The sequence below is a fragment of the Cricetulus griseus genome, chromosome 4 (assembly GCF_003668045.3).
Source record: "Cricetulus griseus strain 17A/GY chromosome 4, alternate assembly CriGri-PICRH-1.0, whole genome shotgun sequence".
In the NCBI taxonomy this organism is placed as follows: domain Eukaryota; kingdom Metazoa; phylum Chordata; class Mammalia; order Rodentia; family Cricetidae; genus Cricetulus; species Cricetulus griseus.
This window is the reverse complement of record NC_048597.1, coordinates 70,116,246-70,135,853: the sequence shown is the minus strand read 5'-3', so window position 1 is coordinate 70,135,853 and position 19,608 is coordinate 70,116,246. Positions and strand designations below refer to the sequence as shown.

The 19,608-nt window shown below is 38.8% G+C and overlaps 1 protein-coding gene across 1 annotated transcript in view; it reads left to right on the top strand.

Moving 5' to 3' along the window:
• The first annotated feature begins 8,060 nt into the window (after positions 1 to 8,060).
• Positions 8,061 to 19,608, top strand: part of LOC113835365 (probable non-functional immunoglobulin lambda variable 11-55) — a 59,311-nt gene continuing 47,763 nt past the window's right edge. The window contains exons 1-2 of the mRNA XM_035444141.1: positions 8,061 to 8,106; positions 8,224 to 8,571. Of these exons, the coding sequence (XP_035300032.1) occupies positions 8,061 to 8,106; positions 8,224 to 8,571 (394 nt within the window). The remainder of the gene's footprint in view (positions 8,107 to 8,223; positions 8,572 to 19,608) is intronic.

Here is a 19,608-nt window from a genome sequence, read left to right as displayed (position 1 = left end):
TTCTCCAGCACCTTCATCAAGAAGGGATGTTGGATTTTGTCAAAGGCTTTTTCGGCATCTAGTGAGATGATCATGTGATTTTTTTCCTCACACTGTTTATATGGTGGATTACATTGATGGATTTTCGTATGTTGAACCATCCTTGCATCCCTGGGATGAAGCCTACTTGATTGGGATGGATGATTTCTCTGATTTGTTCTGGGATTCAATTTGCCAATATTTTATTGAGAATTTTTGCATCAATGTTCATGAGGGATATTGGTCTGTAGTTCTCTTTCTTAGTTGTGTCTTTGTGTGGCTTGGATATCAAGGTTATTGTGGCCTCATAAAAAGAGTTTGGTAATGACCCTTCTGCTTCTATTGTGTGGAATACTTTGAGGAGAATTGGTATTAGCTGTACTTTGAATTTCTGGTAGAATTCTGCACTGAAGCCATCTGGCCCTGGGCTTTTTTTTGGTTGGGAGACTTCTAATAACTGCTTCAATTTCATTAGAGGTTATAGGTCTATTTAAGTTGCTTATCTGTTCTTGATTTAATTATGGAAAGTGAAATCTGTCCAGAAAATTGTCCATTTCCTTTAGATTTTCAAATTTTGAGGAATATATGTTTTCAAAGTATGATCTGATGATTCTCTGGATTTCCTCTGTGTCTGTTGTTATGACCCCCTTTTCATTCCTGATTTTATTAATTTGCATGTTCACTCTTTGTTGTTTGGTAAGTTTGGATAAAGGTTTGTCTATCTTATTGATTTTCTCGAAGAACCAACTTTTTGTTATATTGATTCTTTGTATTGTTCTCCTAGTTTCCATTTTATTGATTTCAGCCCTCAATTTGATTATTTCCTGGCGTCTGGTGTATTGGCTTCTTTGTTTTCTAAAGCTTTCAGTTGTGCTGTTAATTCTCTAGTGTGATTATTTTCCTGTTTCTTCATGTGGGCATTTAGCGCTATGAACTTTCCTCTTAGCACTGCTTTCAGAGTATCCCATAGGTTTGGATATACTGTGTCCGCATTCTCATTGAATTCTAGGAAATCTTTAACTTCTTTTTTTATTTCTTCCTGGGCCCATGAATTGTGCAATTGGGTGTTACTTAATTTCCATGAGTCTGTAGGTTTTCTGTAGTTCGAGTTGTTGTTGAATTCTAACTTTAAAGCATGGTGGTCTGATAAGACACAGGGGGTTATTTCAATTTTTTTGTACTTGTTGAGGTTTGCTATGTTGCCAAGTATGTGGTCGATTTTAGAGAAGGTTCCATGTGGCGCTGAGAAGGTAAATTGTTTTGTATTTTGGTGGAATGTTCTATAGATATCTGTTAAGTCCAGTTGCGTCATAACTTCTATCAGTTCTTTTGTTTCTTTGTTAAGTTTCTGTCTGGTGTTCCTGTCCAGTGGTGAGAGTTGGGTGTTGAAATCTTCCACTCTAAGTGTGTGTGGTTTTATGTGTGATTTGAGTTTTGGTAAAGTTTCTTTTACAAACGTGGATGCCTTTGTGTTTGGGGCATAAATGTTCAGAATTGAAACTTCATCCTGATGGATTTCTCCTGTGATGAATAGGAAATGACCTTCTTGGTCTCTTTTGACTGATTTTTGTTTAAAGTCCAATGTATTGGATATTAGGATTGCTACCCCTGCTTGTTTCTTGGGTCCATTTGATCTTTCCCCAACCTTTAATTCTTAGGTATCGTCTGTCTTTGAGGTTGAGGTGAGTTTCTTGTATGCAGCAGAAGGAAGGATTCTGTCTTCTTATCCATTCTGCTAATCTGTGTCTTTTTATAGGGGAGTTGAGACCATTAATGTTGATGGATATTAATGACCATTGATTATTGTTCATTCTTGTTTGTTTTTGATTTGGTGATGGTGGTAAGATTATGTGTAGGATTCTATCCTTTTTTCTTTTGACGGTTGGTAAATTGGGATTATCTATTGCCTATGTTTTTCTTGTTGTAGTTAGCTTTCCTGGGTTGCAGTTTGCCTTCCAGTACTTTCTGTAGGGCTGGATTGATGGATATGTATTGTTTGAATCTGGTTTTGTCATGTAATACTTTGTTTTCTCCATCTATAATGATTGAAAGCTTTGCTGGGTATATAGTAGATTATTATGTGGCGAGGCGAGGTGACCTTTTTTTTTTGTTCAGTCTATTTGTTGTTCTGTAGGCTTTTTGTAGTTTCATTGGCATGTCTTTCTTTAGGTTGGGAAAATTTTCTTCTATGATTTTGTTGAATATGTTTTCTGCGCCTTTGAGTTGGATTTCTTCACCTTCTTCTATACCTATTATTCTTAGGTTTGGTCTTTTCACAGTATCCCATATTTCCTGGATATTTTGTGTTAGGGATTTGTTGGACTTAAGATTTTCTTTAGTTGATGAATCTATTTCTGCCAGTGTGTCTTCAAATACTGAGATTCTGTCTTCCATCTCTTGTATTCTGTTGTTTATGCTTACATCTGTAGTTCCTGATCATTTACCCAGCTTTTCTATTTCCAACATTCCCTCAGATTGTGCTTTCTTTATTTTCTCTATTTCAGTTTTTAGGTCTTGATCTGTTTCTTGTATTTTTTGATTTGTTTTGTCTACAATTTCTTTAAGGGATTTTCTCATGCCCTCTTTGAGGTCCTCTATCATTTTCCTGAAGATGTTTTTAAGGTCATTGTCTTCTGGTTCATCTGCATCATGATGTTGAGGTCTTACTTGTGTATGGTTCCTAGTCTCCAGTGGTGTCATATTGGGTTTTCTGTTGTTGGATGTGCTTTTACCTTGTCCTCCTCTCATCCTTTCTTCTGGTGGGTGTAGCAAGTGTTTCTTGTTCTCCTGGTGGGTGTGGTTCCCTTCTGGTAGATGCAAACAGATCCAATATTCTGATGTTGATCCTCTTCTCGTGGATAGAGGTGTCACTGTTACCCGGGTTTCGGCAGTGTTCGGGGGTGTCGAGTCCTGCTGGGCTGGCAGTTGGAGGCAGAGCTGTCACCGGGCCTCGGGGTGTCGGATCCCGCTGATGCATGCGGGTTGCTTATGTCAGATGACTCAGAGCAGAGACGATGAGCAGGAGCCAGAAATAGCCCCTGGCCTACTCAGGCTGGTGGATTGAGGCCAGGCTGCCTCTGGCTGTGTGGTGTTCAGAACCGCCAGCGAACTGGGTCTGGCACGTTGGTCCTTTGCATCAGATGACTCTGAGCAGCGATGACGAACCAGAATTGGAAACAGTTCCTGGCCTACCTGGACCAGCGGATGGAGGCCGGGCTGCCTCTGGGTCTACTAAGATCAGCACTGTTAATGTGACCAGTAGAAGCCAGACATGATGAGTCACAAAGCAGAGTGTTTCCAGGCATTGGTGTGCACACCTTTAATCCCAGCACTCTTCAGGCAGAGACAGGCAGATCTCTGTGAGTTTGAGACCAACCTAGTCTGCAAGAGCTAGTTCCAGGACACCCCCAAAGCCACAGAGACCAAAAAAAAAGTAAAACAACAACAACAACAACAACAACAACAACAACAACAAAAAGACCTGTGCAAAGCCAGCCCCAGCCCCAGAGACCTTAGAATGCAGTCATTCATCCTTGGACCACACCACTGTGGAGATCTACTTCCTTTCAAATAAACTTATGTATATGCTAGGGCACTAGGTGACAGAATTATTCCTGTATCAAATGTGGCTAAAAGTATTATTTTTTCCATCTTGGTCATGCTGGACATAGAATGGGATCAGTGCCTATCTGTGACTACACCTAAATCAAAAATCTGACTCTCAGATCACTGAGTACAGGAATGTCTGTCATCCCCATGTTTTCTCCACACCCATTCCTCTATTTGTTGTTATGCCCAGTTGTCATTTTCCTTCTTGATTTACTGTGAGTTTCCATTCCATATCTTATATCTTATATCTTATATCTTATATCTTATATCTTATATTCCCTATGTTCCATTCTTTGCTCCATGAGGAAGTTAGCTCTGGTTCTCATAGAAATATCTTTTATCTCTTACTGTGTCTACAAGTCAGAGCTTTCCTGCCTTGAGTCCCAGATCTTGCCTCTAAATATTAACATTGTCTGAGAAATAATTCGATGTATCATATGGATCAAAAATGGCAAACAATTTGCATTATTATTCTGTTTTGGTAAGTTTATGTCAACTGACAATCTTTGGGGAAGAAGTTCTAAAATGGGCTTACTGTCTATCTTTTTCAGAAGTTTATTATTGTTATAGTTTTTTTTTGGTTTTCTGAGACAGGGTTTCTCTGTGTAGCTTTGGAGCCTATCCTGGCACTCCCTCTGGAGACCAGGCTGGCCTCGAACTCACAGAGATCCACCTGCTTCTGCCTCCCGAGTGCTGGGATTAAAGGCGTGCGCTACCAACGCCCGGCCTGTTATAGATTTAAAACAATTTTATTGATGTTCAATTGGTATACAATATATACCCATGTTAGAGAGAAAACGTGGCAAGTGTATACACATATAATTTACATAAAATGCTCATTTTGAGTATGTGTGCATTTATATATATTCATATATATATTATTTAACAAAATGAATATTTAGCTTGTCTCTATTACCCTGTATATTCATCAAAAAGCTTGGATCCAGTCATATGCTTTGTGTCTTAACACTCCATCCCATCATTTCAGAATTAGGCACTTACACTCCAAAGTTACCAACTTCAGATACCTGACACAGCTGTATGCTTGTGTGTACATGTTCTTGATCCGTTCCAGTTTCTGTGCAGGACATCATTACACAGCTATACTATAGATTCTTTGTTACTTTACACACATCTGGGTTATCTCAACCATGAGTAATTCAGCCTTGTATTAATATTTCCATGTGTTACTTCATGAACATACTTGAGCAACATGATAAGCCATATGAAAGAGTGATACAAATGCTAAAATGGACTGTTTTTGAGATGCTTGCCTAGCTGGAGTCATTTCATTGCACTCTGAAAAGCATAATCTGGGCATCGTCACCATGATTTGGGCTCAGGACACTGCACTCATGCACTCATGAACATCCCTGGATATTCTCAGGGAGTAAACCTTTTGGTTTAGAATGGACCCTCTTCTGAGGTGGGCCACTGTGGAAGGTATTGTAGTTCCAGTAGAAGAGACAGCAGAAATATAGAGAAGAAAGGAGAAGACAGGAGCAGAGAAAGGAAGGGAATAGTGTTGAGGGAAGGAAAGACTTTAAAACTAAAAAATGAGTAGGTGGAGGACTTATCTATAACTGTGAAATGAGTCCAGCTGCAGAAGGCAGGATCCAAGGTTAAAGACAGTTAGCTTAAGGAAATATCCACTGTGCCTCCAGGCAAACGGTAAAAATCATTGTAGAGAAACGGAGTTACAGAAATGAAAGCCCTTGTCTGCATTGTGCAGTCTCATAAAATCTGTGGGAAATGTATTCTAAGAGACAGTCTGCAGAATTCTTTTGTCTTGTAGGGGGAAATTATTTTGAGTCAGCACTGTGAAGGGCTCTATGACCCCTCTCATAGGTGGGGTCACTTACTCATCCAAGATCTCCATAGAGGAGGGAACCTGCTTTTAGTATATAGAGGAATATAAGCAGGACAGCTGCAGAGTCCTGCTAGAAGCCCAGAAAAATCAAAGCGGCTGTTGCCTGCATAGGAAAGATGCACTCGCTCTCTGTAGTTCTGAGACATAGGAAGGCCAGAGGGAGTGTGGTCCACAAACCAAACTCACTGGTTGTTAGGGAATCTATATGTATAAGACTATATATAGAAGAAGCTAGATGACACAAAAGCACCTCTTTGGGTGGCAATAACCTAAATAACAAAAAGCAAGGCTTGGTAGATTCCACCTCTCCATACCTGCTCACACAAATGAATCACTTGTGGGTGAAAAGCCTCTCACACCCTTTATTTGATAACCACAAACTCAACAAACCTCTATATAATTACAATAGGTATTTTGAACATGGGCTGTGAAGTTTCACATTATATTTTACATTCTTTTTATCAAATAATTTTTATAGTTATCCACTACAAAAAACAAAATTTCCCCAGCAGAATTAGAGCTAGAAAACACTAACCTTATATCCATTTTCAATATTCAAGACCACTACATAAATTAAGTACTCCCACATCTCCTTCAATTATCCTTTCTTATTTTTCTTTCCTTCATGTTATACTACAACCATATGTATGTTTCTTTATGTAAATACATATGTTATTGGCTAGAATCTACATATGAGCAAAACATGACATTGTGAGACTTTTGCTAGCATGCACATTCTAAGTAAGTGCATTTTCCTGCATGTTGCAAACTTCATTTTTCTTTAGAGATAAATAGTAATTGTTTGTGTAACTAAAGTATATATCTGCATTTTAAATCACATAGCAATGCAGTAATATGATAGCTGTCATTCTTCTGTAGATGAGTTAACACTTTATTATTCCTGGATATTTTCATAATGGTCTCAACGATTTTTTTTTTCAGGATGTGACAACCTTTACAGAAGATAAAATATAAAAAGGATGCATTTCATATTGAGACATCAGAGTCTGGATATGTGTGTTCAGACAGTGATCTGGTGAGTAGTAGACTCTAATTGGATTCAGAGGTTTCTGGAATATGGTAACTAACAGGGGGCGCTGTGGGACTGTTGTGTGACATCACTTCCTCTCACACAAAGAACCTGGCCATTGAGCTCACCCTGTGCTCACCACGGAGACTCAGCAGTGGTGTCTTCTGTCCTGGCAGAGTTCAGGGACAAAGGGGCTTGGTCTTAGCTAGTGTTTCTTCCCAGGACTCTCTCACTATTGAAATCCTAACTATCTCTCCCTTAGTCTGTTATGTGAGCAGAGCTCCTGCAGCAGACTTCACAAAGAGCCTTGGCAGTCTCAGTGGAAACATACCTGAAGGAACAGGAACTTATCTGCAGAGGCGGGAATGGAGACCTGGGGCAACCTAGACTCCCTGTGGAGATCAGTGGTCTATGTTCACTTATTTTCTTTTGAATGACTTCTTTCTTCCTGCAGAAGTAGTGACAGGCCTATGAGCTATGTTGTCACCCTGGCTATATCTGCCTCTTAAGCTCAGATCACTATAACACTTTACTACAGCTCCACACCTATCATCTGTTAGTATTTATTATTTACAGTAACATTTCCCACCATCCTGCCCTCTTTCTGCTTACTTTGTTGATTTACCTACACCTTGCACATGAAAATCAGTTCCCTTTTCCCTAAATCACAATGATGCAAAAAGTCAGATATCCATCCCTCATAAATACTTGACAACCCCTCAAAATCACCTAAGATTGAGTCTGTAAGAAACATTAAATTCTCAAATGTTAAACAAACCTCGTCTTTCTGTCTTTTCCATCACCACCAAGCAGCTGATTTCTCAATCCACAAATGTCCCTTTCAAAAAGCCCAATTATCTTTAAATTTTAGAAGTGTTTGCCCAGCCAGATATGAGCAACTTCACTTCTGTGTTTAAATAATGACAAGAAAAATGTAATTATCCACCCAATTACTTCTCCACTTCAGCATGGTTCACAAGCTTTTCTAGGTTGACTGCATGCATGCTTTCCCTGCCTGTTCACCTTCATCAGAGAAATATTATCAGTGATCACTCCCTTAGTACACATCACCACCTTCCCTGTAGTTTTCCTTTCATGTGTCTGAAATATAAGGTGAAGAAAATACAGCAGATCAGACATATTGGACAACTGTGAAAGATGATGGTTGCTCTGGGACTTAAAGGAGTTTGCTGAGTCTCTCTCTGGAGTTTCTACAGGACAGGTGCTCACAAGTGGTAACCTAACAGACATGGGTCCTGATAAGTGAGTCCTCTGTTTTTTTGTGAGGAATCCGAAACTGTGTTATTGTGGCTCTGGAAGAGTTCCACCTGCTTTATATTCCAGTAAACAAATAATTGACATCAACTGGCTTGCTGGTGTAGGAACTCAAAATATGAATCACCCAATGTGAGGAGTTAGTGAGATCTCATTTGCATGTTTATCTCCTCTTTATTTGTGAGGTCCCTGGCAATGAATAATGAAACAGCCCAAACAGAAGATTCTGGTCTAAAAAGAAGCTGTGCTGTGCCTACAATGGGTTGGACTCCTGGCATCTTCCTGATTCTCTCTTACTTGACAGGTAGGGACAGGCTGAAGAGTTTACAGAGGTCTCCTACAATGAGTCAGTCCCTCTGGTTAAAACACCCAAGAATGTGCACCTAAGCTATGCTTCTCACTGTGGCATCTTCTTTTCCAGGTTCCTTTTCTCAGTCTATATTGACACAACCACCCTCCATCTCTGAGTCTCTTGGATCAACAGCCAGACTCACTTGCACCCTGAGGAGTGGCATCAGTGTTGGTGGTAAAAATATTTACTGGTACCAGCAGATGGAGGGGAGCGCTCCTCGGTTGTTCCTGTACTACTACTCAGACTCAGACAAGAAGCTGGGGCCTGGAGTCCCCAACAGAGTCTCTGGTTCCAAAGATACCTCCAAAAATACTGCAAATTTGCAGATATCTGAGCTACAGGTGGAGGATGAGGCTGTGTATTACTGTTTCATCTCAGAAAGCAGTGCTTATCACAGTGACACAGGCAGATGGGGAAGTAGGCATAAATTGTAGCTTGTAATAAATATATCAGTTCCGTTTTTTGTTACATTATAATATTCTTCACCATAGAAATAAAAGATAATGAAGAAATTAATATAGAAAGAAAACTTATTCCATGTTTTTGTCAATAATAGAGACAAACAGTGTAAACTACAAAAGAAAAATATCAAACCTATACTCTAGATGACAACAAATGCTGGTGAACTTGAAGCAGAAGAGAAATCTTTATCCACTATTGTTGGGCTTGCAAAGTGTTGTAGCCTCTCTGTATATCAGTGTGGAAAATTCTCAAAAATCTTAAATAAGATATTATATGATTGAGCTATAGCACTCCTTTGTATATGTTGAAAAGAATTGATATCCCACTAAAGATGTTCATGTTCAACCATGTTGATTACCATTCTCTTCACAATATCTAAGAAACTGAAGCAAACTAGTTATCCTTCAACTGCTTAATGGATGATGAAAATGTCATATAATTGTCCAATTCTTTTCAGCTGTAAACAAAATTGCAAACTGCAAACAAACTGGTGGAACTGGAAAAGATTATACTTAGTGAGGTCACCCAGGTCCAGCAAGAAAAATGTCATGTTTCCTTTTATTTTTATATTCTAGAAACAAGTCTTCTTGGTTTGTATTTATAAACTTAAGTAACCATAGAAACCTGGAGTCTCATGGGAGGAGGAGATATAGCTTCAGAGATAGAATTAGCAGGACATGGGTACTATTTAATGGAAAAATAAAAGTAGGGGGGCTTGGATATGGAAGTGTAAGTGAGTACTACAGAAGTAGAGGGAAGGGGAATCAGGAGTGCATAGTGACAGGTAAGGAAGAGGAAGAGTGATGCATAGGGAGAGACAAAGGGGCATAAGAAATACTAAGGATGTTGGGGAAACAATTTCAAAGCCTATTATCTTTTATGTTTGCTTTAAAATACATTGAAACACTCATTGTGTTTAATAAAGTTACCTCACATAGTGGGATAATGCACTCTATGGACCCATAGATTAGCTAAACCCACCCAGTGGCAGCTATGTAAAACATAGCTTAAGTTGTTACCATATTTCAGGAGACCCTGAAAGCAATAGAAGCCAATGCCATTGCTCATTGTTACCTGCTACAACATCAGGGTGAAATCCATTGATGAAGACAACCCACCCGATAGTCGTCGAAGTGTCATTGATCTGTAAGATTCCTCCATGAGGGATAGCCCTCATAAATTTTGAAGGTGCTATGCAATGGGAACATGGTATCAATTGCTCTACCCAGGTGAAATGTTTGAAAACTACACAAAAGGCATAGCAAGCCATCCCTAACAGTGCCATAGAGACACATGCACATTGGGGACAGCCAACATCTACCTAATTAGACCTAAAATAAACTTAACTTTAGGGAACTCATGCATTGCTCCATAAACCTATCTAAGAACCCATGGCTGGACACATTGTAGACCATAGAGGAAAAACTGCTACTCCTACCAAACTACTAAGGTTTTGTGTACTTTTTGAGTCTCCTCATGGCTTCCACAATAGAGTAAATCTGGCTTCGTAGAGGGAGTTTGAGAAAGTTCATTCCATTTCTATTTATTCTGAGAAATTAAGAAATATTAGAAGTAGTCCTTCTAAACTTCTTTGGATTTCTGGTGTGGATTCATCTGCATCCAAGGAATTTAGAGTTTTAAGAATTTTTGATGCTGTTTCAATCTCCTCCTAAATTCAAAAGGCTTATTTAAAATTGGATCCCTTCTTGATTTAATTACTTTGATCCAGTTCTATCTAGAATTTTATAAATTACTATTTAGTTTTCTAGTTAGCAGAGTTCAGATCTCTTTTCTTTAACCTTGTGTTTTTTAATTTAAAATTTTTTATGTAAATTGAAAACAATCTTACTTTACATACCAATCCCAGTTCCCTCTTCCTCCTGTCTTCTCACTTCCTTCAACATATACCCATCCCACCCTACATCCACTCCTCAGAGATGGTGAGGCCTCCCATGAGGGATCATCAAAGTCTCTCACATCATTTGTGGCAGAGCCGAGTCCCCATTCTTGCATCCAGGAGGAGAAAGTATCCATCCATAGGGAATGGGCTCCAACAAATGAGTTCATGCACTAGGGATAAATTCTGGTTCCACTGCCAACTGCCCCATAACCTGCCAAAGCACCCAACAGACACCCACATACAGGGGGCCTAGTTTGGTCTTATTCAAGTTTCCCAACTGTCAGTCTGGAGTCAGTGAGCTCCCACTTGCTCAGGTAGGCTTATTCTGTGGGTTTTGCCTACAATGTCTTGACTGTTTTGTCCATCACTTCTCCCTATCTACAACTGGACTCCAGGAATTTGGCTCATTGCTTACGTTTGAATCTCTGCTTCTGTTTCCATCAGCTACTGGTTGAAGGCTCTATGATGGCATTTAAAGTAGTCATCAATCTCATTATAGGGGAAGGACATTTAAGATAGCTTCTCTACTATAGCTTAGATACTTATTTGGAGTTATCCATGTGGATTCCTGGGAATTTCCCTATTGTCAGGTTTCTTCTTGAATCCATAATGGCTCCCTATATCTAGCTATCTCTTTGCGATAACCCTGTGTTAAAAATATTTCTTGATATTTTAATTTCATCATTTTGCTTTTCCTTTCCTCTTCTAAACCCTCCCACATACCCAGCCTTGCTCTCTTTCAAGCCATGTCCTATTTTCTTATTGTTACATTAATACTTGCATCTACATATATTTGCCTATGTACATTATATACAACCTGATCAGTCTATATAATATTTCTTGCTTACATGTTTTCAGGCTTGAACATTTGATATTAGACAACAAATTAGCACGTTCTTCCATGGAAAGGACTATCTCTCCTACTCCCTCCATTCTTTGGTTGATTTAGTTCTTCATTGGGGTTTGAGATCTTGAACATTGCCAAATCCAGACCTTTTAGTGAGTCTTTATGGGAATTGCTTCTGATATTTGTAGGAGACACAATCTCACAGCAAACTCCCTTAGAATCTTTCCACCTCCTTATAGATAATGTTCTGTGAAATGCAATAGTGTTTCGTAGATGTATTCATTGGGACTGGGCTCCATGACTGTGATTGATTGATTGATGTTTTGTGTAGTGATATTCTTCTCTTGCATAGAAAAGTTTCATTGATGAGTGGTGAAGACTACACTTATTTGTGAGTATAAAGACTTATTTATAGATTGGTGCTATGGATAACTTGTTTTAATAAATTAGTAGTTGTAGACTCTCCTCTATTAACCATGATTTCAATAGCAATAAGTACTTAGGTAGATAAATATGGTATGGTAATATATCCTTCTTATTGTGTGGACCATAATTCCAGTTATGGGGCTGCTGGTTAACACTGATATATGTGTGTCAATAATGTATCCATTGGGTTGCCATACCATGCTGGCTAGACAGAGAAAGACAAAAATGGTATGTACTTACCATACTGACATAAACCAAAGGATAACCATACTACTATCTACAACCCCAGAGAGCCATGAAACAAGGACCCTAAAAGAGACATACCTGCAACCTCCCAAGAATGGGAAATAGACAAGATCTCCTTAGTAAATTGGGAGCATAGGGGAGGTGGGAAAGAGGTAGGAGAGTGGGGAGGGACAAAGGGATGGAGTTAGGAGAACATGAGCGATTGGCAAGGCAGAGTTGGGGGAAGAACAGAGAAAGAGAGCAAGGAAAGAAATACCTTGATAGAGGGAGCCATTGTGTGGTTAATGAGAAACCTGGCACTAGGAAAATTCCCAGGAATCCAAAAGGATGACCACAACAAAGAATCTAAGCGGTAGAGGAGAGGCTACCTTACTGATCAAAATGGGGCAGAGGAGAGTTTGAAATGATCAGGAAAGTGCCTTTTCACCATGTGGCAGTCCTCCTGACCAATAAAAAATGTTGCTTTTGTTTTTCAAAACAACACTGTCTCTCCCTGCCAGACAGAATTTACAATAATTTTCAGTGTAAGTTTATCAGTCAAGATTTTGGGGTAAGAAGATCCAAGGCAAGTAACTCTTTAAAACAATGATGTAAGAGAGTTTGAAAGGGCAGGATTGACTAGTTTCTCAACTGTGGATGAAGAAATATTTCCCAAGTAATTCCCAAATGTGATATGTATTTAAAAATATCCATCTAATGATTTAGGAATAGATAAGTTAACAGAAAAAATCTTTGCAATGTACTTTAATCATTCCCTCAATATTGGAAGTGAGATGAAGATACCACTGATCTAGAAGGACTGGATGTCGTCTTTTAGAACTCTGAGATCAGGTTGATCACTGTTCACTTAATGATGAATCATCTCAAAGTCTCTAAGTGTAGTGCTGGATACTTTATAGCAATTAGCCATACTGATAGCACAATCTCTATTTATTTTTATGTGGTTATTATCTTCATGCCAGTCTTAGGAAAAATTGCTTAACAGGTAAAGTTTATATTTCAGATTCATTCTCTACTTTCAGGATGCTCATCCAGCAACTGTCTCCTACATGCCTGAGTTAGTTTAGCTTTCTTTTAATGTTTCACTTTTTCCTCACTCAAGTTTTTTTTCTTCTCTGAACAACTCTGTGAAGATTATATATTGAGGTTTGTGCATCAAAACTGCCCTGTGACTTTCTTTCCCAAGACCTTAAACAATCCAGCAGACCTCATCATGAAAAATACATAAATGTAGTTTTTTAATGACAGTTACCTTTCAGTTCAGTGAGAATTGTTTTGCTATGATTTCAAAGCAACTCTTTAATCAAGCTACTCTATATAAATTATTTCATTTTTCTAAAGGAATAGAAATTCCCTAATATATTTGTGCAGAAGATTAAAAGATTAATGAGATATAAATAATGACTGCTTAAAAGTTTTCTTTGTGTTCAAATAAGCAGAAAGCTGTTCTTATTTGCAAAAGAAGAAACAAAATAAGTATATGATTTCTTAAATGTTCTAAATTGCACAAGTTCATAGAGCATTCTTTTTTTTTTTTTTTTTTGCTTTGGGTTTTTTGAGACAGGGTTTCTCTATGGCTTTGGAGGCTGTCCTGGAACTAGCTCTTGTAGACCAGGCTGGCCTCGAACTCACAGAGATCCACCTGCCTCTGCCTCCTGAGTGCTGGGATTAAAGATGTATGACACCAATGCCCAGCTCATAGAGCATTCTTTTGGTGGATAGTGGTATCTTTTCTACACAAAGGAACTGGTGGACCTCAGGAGCCTCAGTGCATAATCAAATATTTACTAAAGACTGTTGAATTTTTTCTGAGCCATGTGTTCATGGTGTGGTAATTTCCATTATGTAAATTTCAAATTGTATTTGCTGTTTCATAACAGGAGGCTTTTGCAGAGACTTTCTGAAGGGAGAGAATCCTAGAAATAAACGTGTTATGTAGTCACTATGTCCTTTCTGTGCTTGTTGAAATTGAACACCAGTGCTAGATAATGACATGTTTGTGGGAAGAAAAGTGTAGACAACTATAAATTCAGTAAATATTTTCAGTCGGGAGTTCTGCATTCCATTGTCTGAGTCAAACTGTATGGGAATTTGTATCCTAACTTTTGTAAGTTAGGAAGATCATTGTCTCCATTGCAGTTTCATCCTAACATATACAGAAGTACTGGGAGACATGTGAAAAGTTGCAGTTGGCATAAACTCATCTTATTTTGTATTCTACTGATTTTTCTCCTGTTTTTGCAAAGCAATAATACCAACTTGGAGGAGTGTTTTTACAAAAATAGAAATTTACTTATGTAATCTCCACAATGGATAATTTTGTAGTCATTTTAAAAAAAACCTCAATGTTACTTTAAAGGTGGATTTATACTTAATAATTTCTGTGTAACTCTGGGTAGCAGGAATGCTTCATTGAAAAATTGAATTGATAGCTGTAAATTTCTGTCACAAAAATTATTTCTAAAGTAGTACAGTAGCTTTCAAAGAAAATTTATTAATTATATTCACATTTTTTGTTTAGTTTAATAACTTGAAGTGCCTTTGGGGGACAGTCATTAGCATTTAGATTAATTTGAGAACAATAAAGTATCTCTGTAGTAGTATTAGGCATCCTTTGGTTACATGCCTAAGGGCAACTATAGCTGGGTTTTGAGGTAGATCTATTCCCAGCATCTAGTGGAACTGCCACATTGCTTTCCATAGTAACACTATGAGGAATAAAATATTGGTGTGAGTTTGTGTTCACATCAGTGATGGATAAATGTTTGTTTCAACGTACTTCACATCATTACTAGCATGGGCCATAACTTTATTAATTGATGTGGTGGTTGTGTCATTAAAGCCACCATTCACATATATTCCATGATAAACATACACATCGTAATATTTGAAACTAGCACCCACCTATGAAAAAAAATACATGGCATTTGTCTATTCTGTCCTGAATGATCCCACATAGCATACTTTTTTAATTTTTATTTTTTGGTCATTCCACTCATTTGGTTGAAGAGGTCATCATTTAATTTTCCTTTTATAACTGAGTAATATTCAATTATGTACATGCATGGCATTTTTTATTTTACTTTTATTTAAATTGGGAACAAGCTTCTTTTACATGTCAATCCCAGTTCCCTCTCTCTCCCCTCCTCCCTTGCCCCCTACATGGTCAGTTAACTGAAAGCTAAATTAATTTCATGTCTTAGTTAAAGCATTAGGTGGCAATGAACATAGATATGCAAGTATCTCTGTTGTAGGATATAAAAGTTTTTGTGTATATGCATTGATGTTAAAGCCAGGATACATGGGCATTTTTATTTTCTTGTGAATTTTCATACCTGATCTCTAAAGGCTTGATGTGCTCTTGCACTCCCACTAAGAGTGTGTGGAAGTTTCTCTTTCCCCACCTCCACACCAGCATTTGCTGCTATTTCTTTTCCTGGTGATTGACCTCCTGACTGGGGTGAGATGAAATCTTTTTTTTTCTCTTTTTATTATTATTATTATTATTATTATTATTATTATTATTATTATTATTATTAATTCAAGTTAGGGAACAGGCTTGTTTCACATGTAATTCCCCTCTCCCTCTCCCTCCCCTCACCCCCATTCCTTCTCCCCCAACTCCAACCTACGCCCCACCCCATAAACCCACCACTCCCCAGGCAGGGTAGGGCCCCCAACTGGGACTCCACCAAGTCCACCAAATCTTCCTGTGCTGGGCCTAGGTCCCTCCCCATGTGTTCAGAGTCAGAGTGCATCCCTTCACACCAGGGCAAAACGCCAGTCCACCTCCGGAGGCTCCCAGGAGTGCAGGGGCCTCCCATTGGCAGCCATGATCAGGGGGCTGGATTAGTCCCTTACTGGACTCCCAAAGAGCGTCTGGGGTCGATATGCTTTCCCTTTTTCAGGCCAACTGTTTCTGTGGGTTTCTCCAACCTGGTACAGACCCCTTCGTTCTTCATTCCTCCCTCTCTTCAACTAGGTTCCAGATTTCAGCTCAGTGTATTTCTGTGGATGTCTGTCTCTGCTTCCATCAGCCACTGGATGAGGACTCTAGGATAGCATAGAGAGTAGTCATCAATCTCATTCTAGGGGAAGGGCTTCTAGGCCATCCTCTCCTCCACTGCCTGGACTGTCAGATCAAGTCATCCTTGTAGGTCTCTGGAGATCTTCCTAGTTCCAGATCTCTTCTCGGACCTATAGTGGCTCCCTCTGATATGGTATCTCTCATTCTGCTCTCTCTACTCTATTCTTCCCCCAACTCAATATATCTGCTCCACCATTTCTTCTCCTCTACTCTTCTTCTTGTGCTTTTATTGTGGCAGCACCCTCTCCCCTACCCTCATGCTCTCAATTAGCTCGGAAGTTCATGCCATTTCCCATTCCTGGGGTCCATTTATCCCTTAGAGTCATTCATGATTTCTAGTTTCTTTGGGGAAGAGGATTATAGGTTGGTAAACCTTTGCTCTATGTCTAAAAATCATATATGAGTGAGTACATACCATGTTTGTCTTTTTGTGACTGGGTTACCTCACTCAGGATGGTTTCTTCTAGTTCCATCCATTTGCCTGAATTTCAAGATTCCATTGCATTTTTCTGCTGAGTAGTACTCCATTGTATAAATGTACCACATTTTCTCTTTCCATTCTTCAGTTGAGGGGCATCTAGGTTGCTTCCAGGTTCTGGCTATTACAAACAATGCTGCTATGAACATGGTTGAACATATGTCCTTGTCGTATGGACATGCAGTATTTGGGTATATACCCAAGAGAGGAATGGCTGGATCTTACGGTAGATTGATTCCCATTTTTCTGAGCAACCACCATACTGATTTCCAAAGTAGTCTTACAAGTTCACACTCCCACCAGCAATGGAGGAGTGTTCCTTCTCTGCAACCTCTCCAGCATAGGTTGTCATTGGTATTTTTGATTTTAGCCATTCTGACAGGTGTGAGGTGGTATCTCAGAGTTGTTTTGAGTTGCATTTCTCTGATGGCCAAGGATTTTGAACACTTTCTTAAGTGTCTTTCAGCCATTTCAGATTCCTCTGTTGAAAAATCTCTGTTTAGTTCTGCACCCCACTTTTTAATTTCATTGTATGGTGTTTTGGTGGCTAGCTTCTTGAGCTCCTTGTATATTTTGGAAATCAGTCCTCTGTCAGATGTGGGGCTGGTGAAGATCTTTTCCCATTCTGTGGGTGGTCGTTTTGTCTTACTGACTGTGTCCTTTGCCTTACAGAAGCTTCTCAGTTTCAGGAGGTCCCATTTATTGATTGCAGACCTCAGTGTCTGTGCTTCTGGCGTGATGTTCAGGAATTGTTCTCCTGTGCCAATTTGTTCAAGGGTTATTCCCACTTTCTCTTCTAGAAGATTCAGTGTGGCTGGATTTATGGAGAGATCTTTGATCCATTTGCACTTAAGTTTCGTGCATGGTGACAGGTATGGATCAGTCTGCAATTTTCTGCATGTCCGAATCCAATTGTGCCAGCACCATTTGTTGAAGATGCTATCTTTTTTCCATTGTATGGATTGAGCACCTTTGTCAAAAATAAGGTGTTCGTAGGTGTGTGGGTTAATATCTGGGTCTTCAATTCTATTCCATTGGTCTATCTGTCTATTCTTGTGCCAATACCAAGCTGTTTTCAGAACTATGGCTCTATAGTAGAGCTTGAAGTCAGGGATGGTGATGCCTCCAGAAGATCTTTTATTGTAAAGAGTTGTTTTGGCTATCCTGGGTTTTTTATTTTTCCATATAAAGTTGAGTATTGTTCTTTCAATGTCTGTGAAAAACTGTGTTGGGATTTTGATGGGGATTGCGTTGAATCTGTAGATTGCTTTTGGTAGGATTGCCATTTTTACTATGTTAATTCTGCCTATCCAAGAGCATGGGAGATCTTTCCACTTTCTGGTATCTTCTTTAATTTCTTTCTTTAAAGTCTCAAAGTTCTTATTGTACAGGTCTTTCACTTTTTTGGTTAGTGTTACCCCCAGATATTTTATGTTGCTTGTGGATATTGTGAAAGGTGATGTTTCCATGATTTCTTTCTCATTGAGTTTATCATCTGTATACAGTAGGGCTACTGAATTTTTGAGTTAATTTTGTATCCTGCTACCTTGCTGAAGGTGTTTATCAGCTGTAGGAGTTTCCTGGTAGAGTTTTTCGGGTCACTTATGTAGACTATCAAGTCATCTGCAAATAGTGAAAGTTTTACTTCATCCTTTCCAATTTGAATCCCTTTGATCCCCTGTTCTTGTCTTATTGCTCTAGCTAGAACTTTAAGTACAATATTGAAGAGGTATGGAGAGAGTGGACATCCTTGTCTTGTTCCTGATTTTAGAGGAAAAGCTTTGCATTTCTCTCCATTTAGTTTGATGTTGGCTATTGGTTTGGTGTATATCGCGTTTATCATGTTTAGATAGGTTCCTGTTATTCCTGTTCTCTCCAAGATCTTTATCATGAAGGGATGTTGGATTTTGTCAAAGGCTTTTTCAGCATCTAGTGAGATGATCATGTGGTTTTTCTTTTTCAGTTTGTTTATATGGTGGATTACATTAATGGTTTTTCGTATGTTGAACCATCCTTGCATCCCTGGGATGAAGCCTACTTGATCGTGGTGGATGATTTTTCTGATATGTTCTTGGATTCGATTAGCCAATATTTTATTGAGTATTTTAGCATCAATGTTCATGAGGGATATCGGTCTGTAGTTCTCTTTCTTAGTCTTATCTTTGTGTGGCTTGGGTATCAAAGTGATTGTAGCCTCGTAGAAAGAGTTTGGCAATATCCCATCTGCTTCTATTGTGCGGAACAGTTTGAGGAGTACTGGTATCAGCTCTTGTTTGAATTTCTGGTAGAATTCTGCAGTGAAGCCATCTGGTCCTGGGCTTTTTTTGGTTGGGAGGCTTTTGATGACTGCTTCTATTTCATTAGGGGTTATGGGTTGATTTAAACTGTTTATCTGATCTTGATTTAATTTTGGTAAGTGATATTTATCCAGGAAACTGTCCATTTCCATTAGGTTTTGGAATTTTGTGGAGTACAGATTTTCAAAGTATGACCTAAAGATTCTCTGGATTTCCACAGTGTCCGCTTGTTATACCCCCCTTTTCATTTCTGATTTTGTTAATTAGCGTGCTCTCTCTCTGCCTTTTGGTTAGTTTGGCTAGAGGTTTGTCTATCTTGTTGATCTTCTCAAAGAACCAACTCTTTGTTTCATTGATTCTTTGTAATGTTTTCCTAGTTTCTATTTATTGATTTCAGCTCTCAGGTTGATTATTTCCTGGCGTCTACTTCTCCTTGGTGTGTTCGCTTCTTTTTGCTCTAGTGCTTTCAGTTGTTCTGTCAGTTCTCTAATGTGAGTTTTCTCTAGTTTCTTCATGTGGGCACTTAGTGCTATGAACTTCCCTCTTAGCACTGCTTTCAGAGTGTCCCATAAGTTTGGGTATGTTGTGTCTGCATTCTCATTAGATTCTAGGAAGTCTTTAATTTGTTTTTTTATTTCTTCCTCAACCCAGGAATGGTGCAATTGGGTGTTATTCATTTTCCAAAAGTTTGCAGGTTTTCTGCCATTTGTA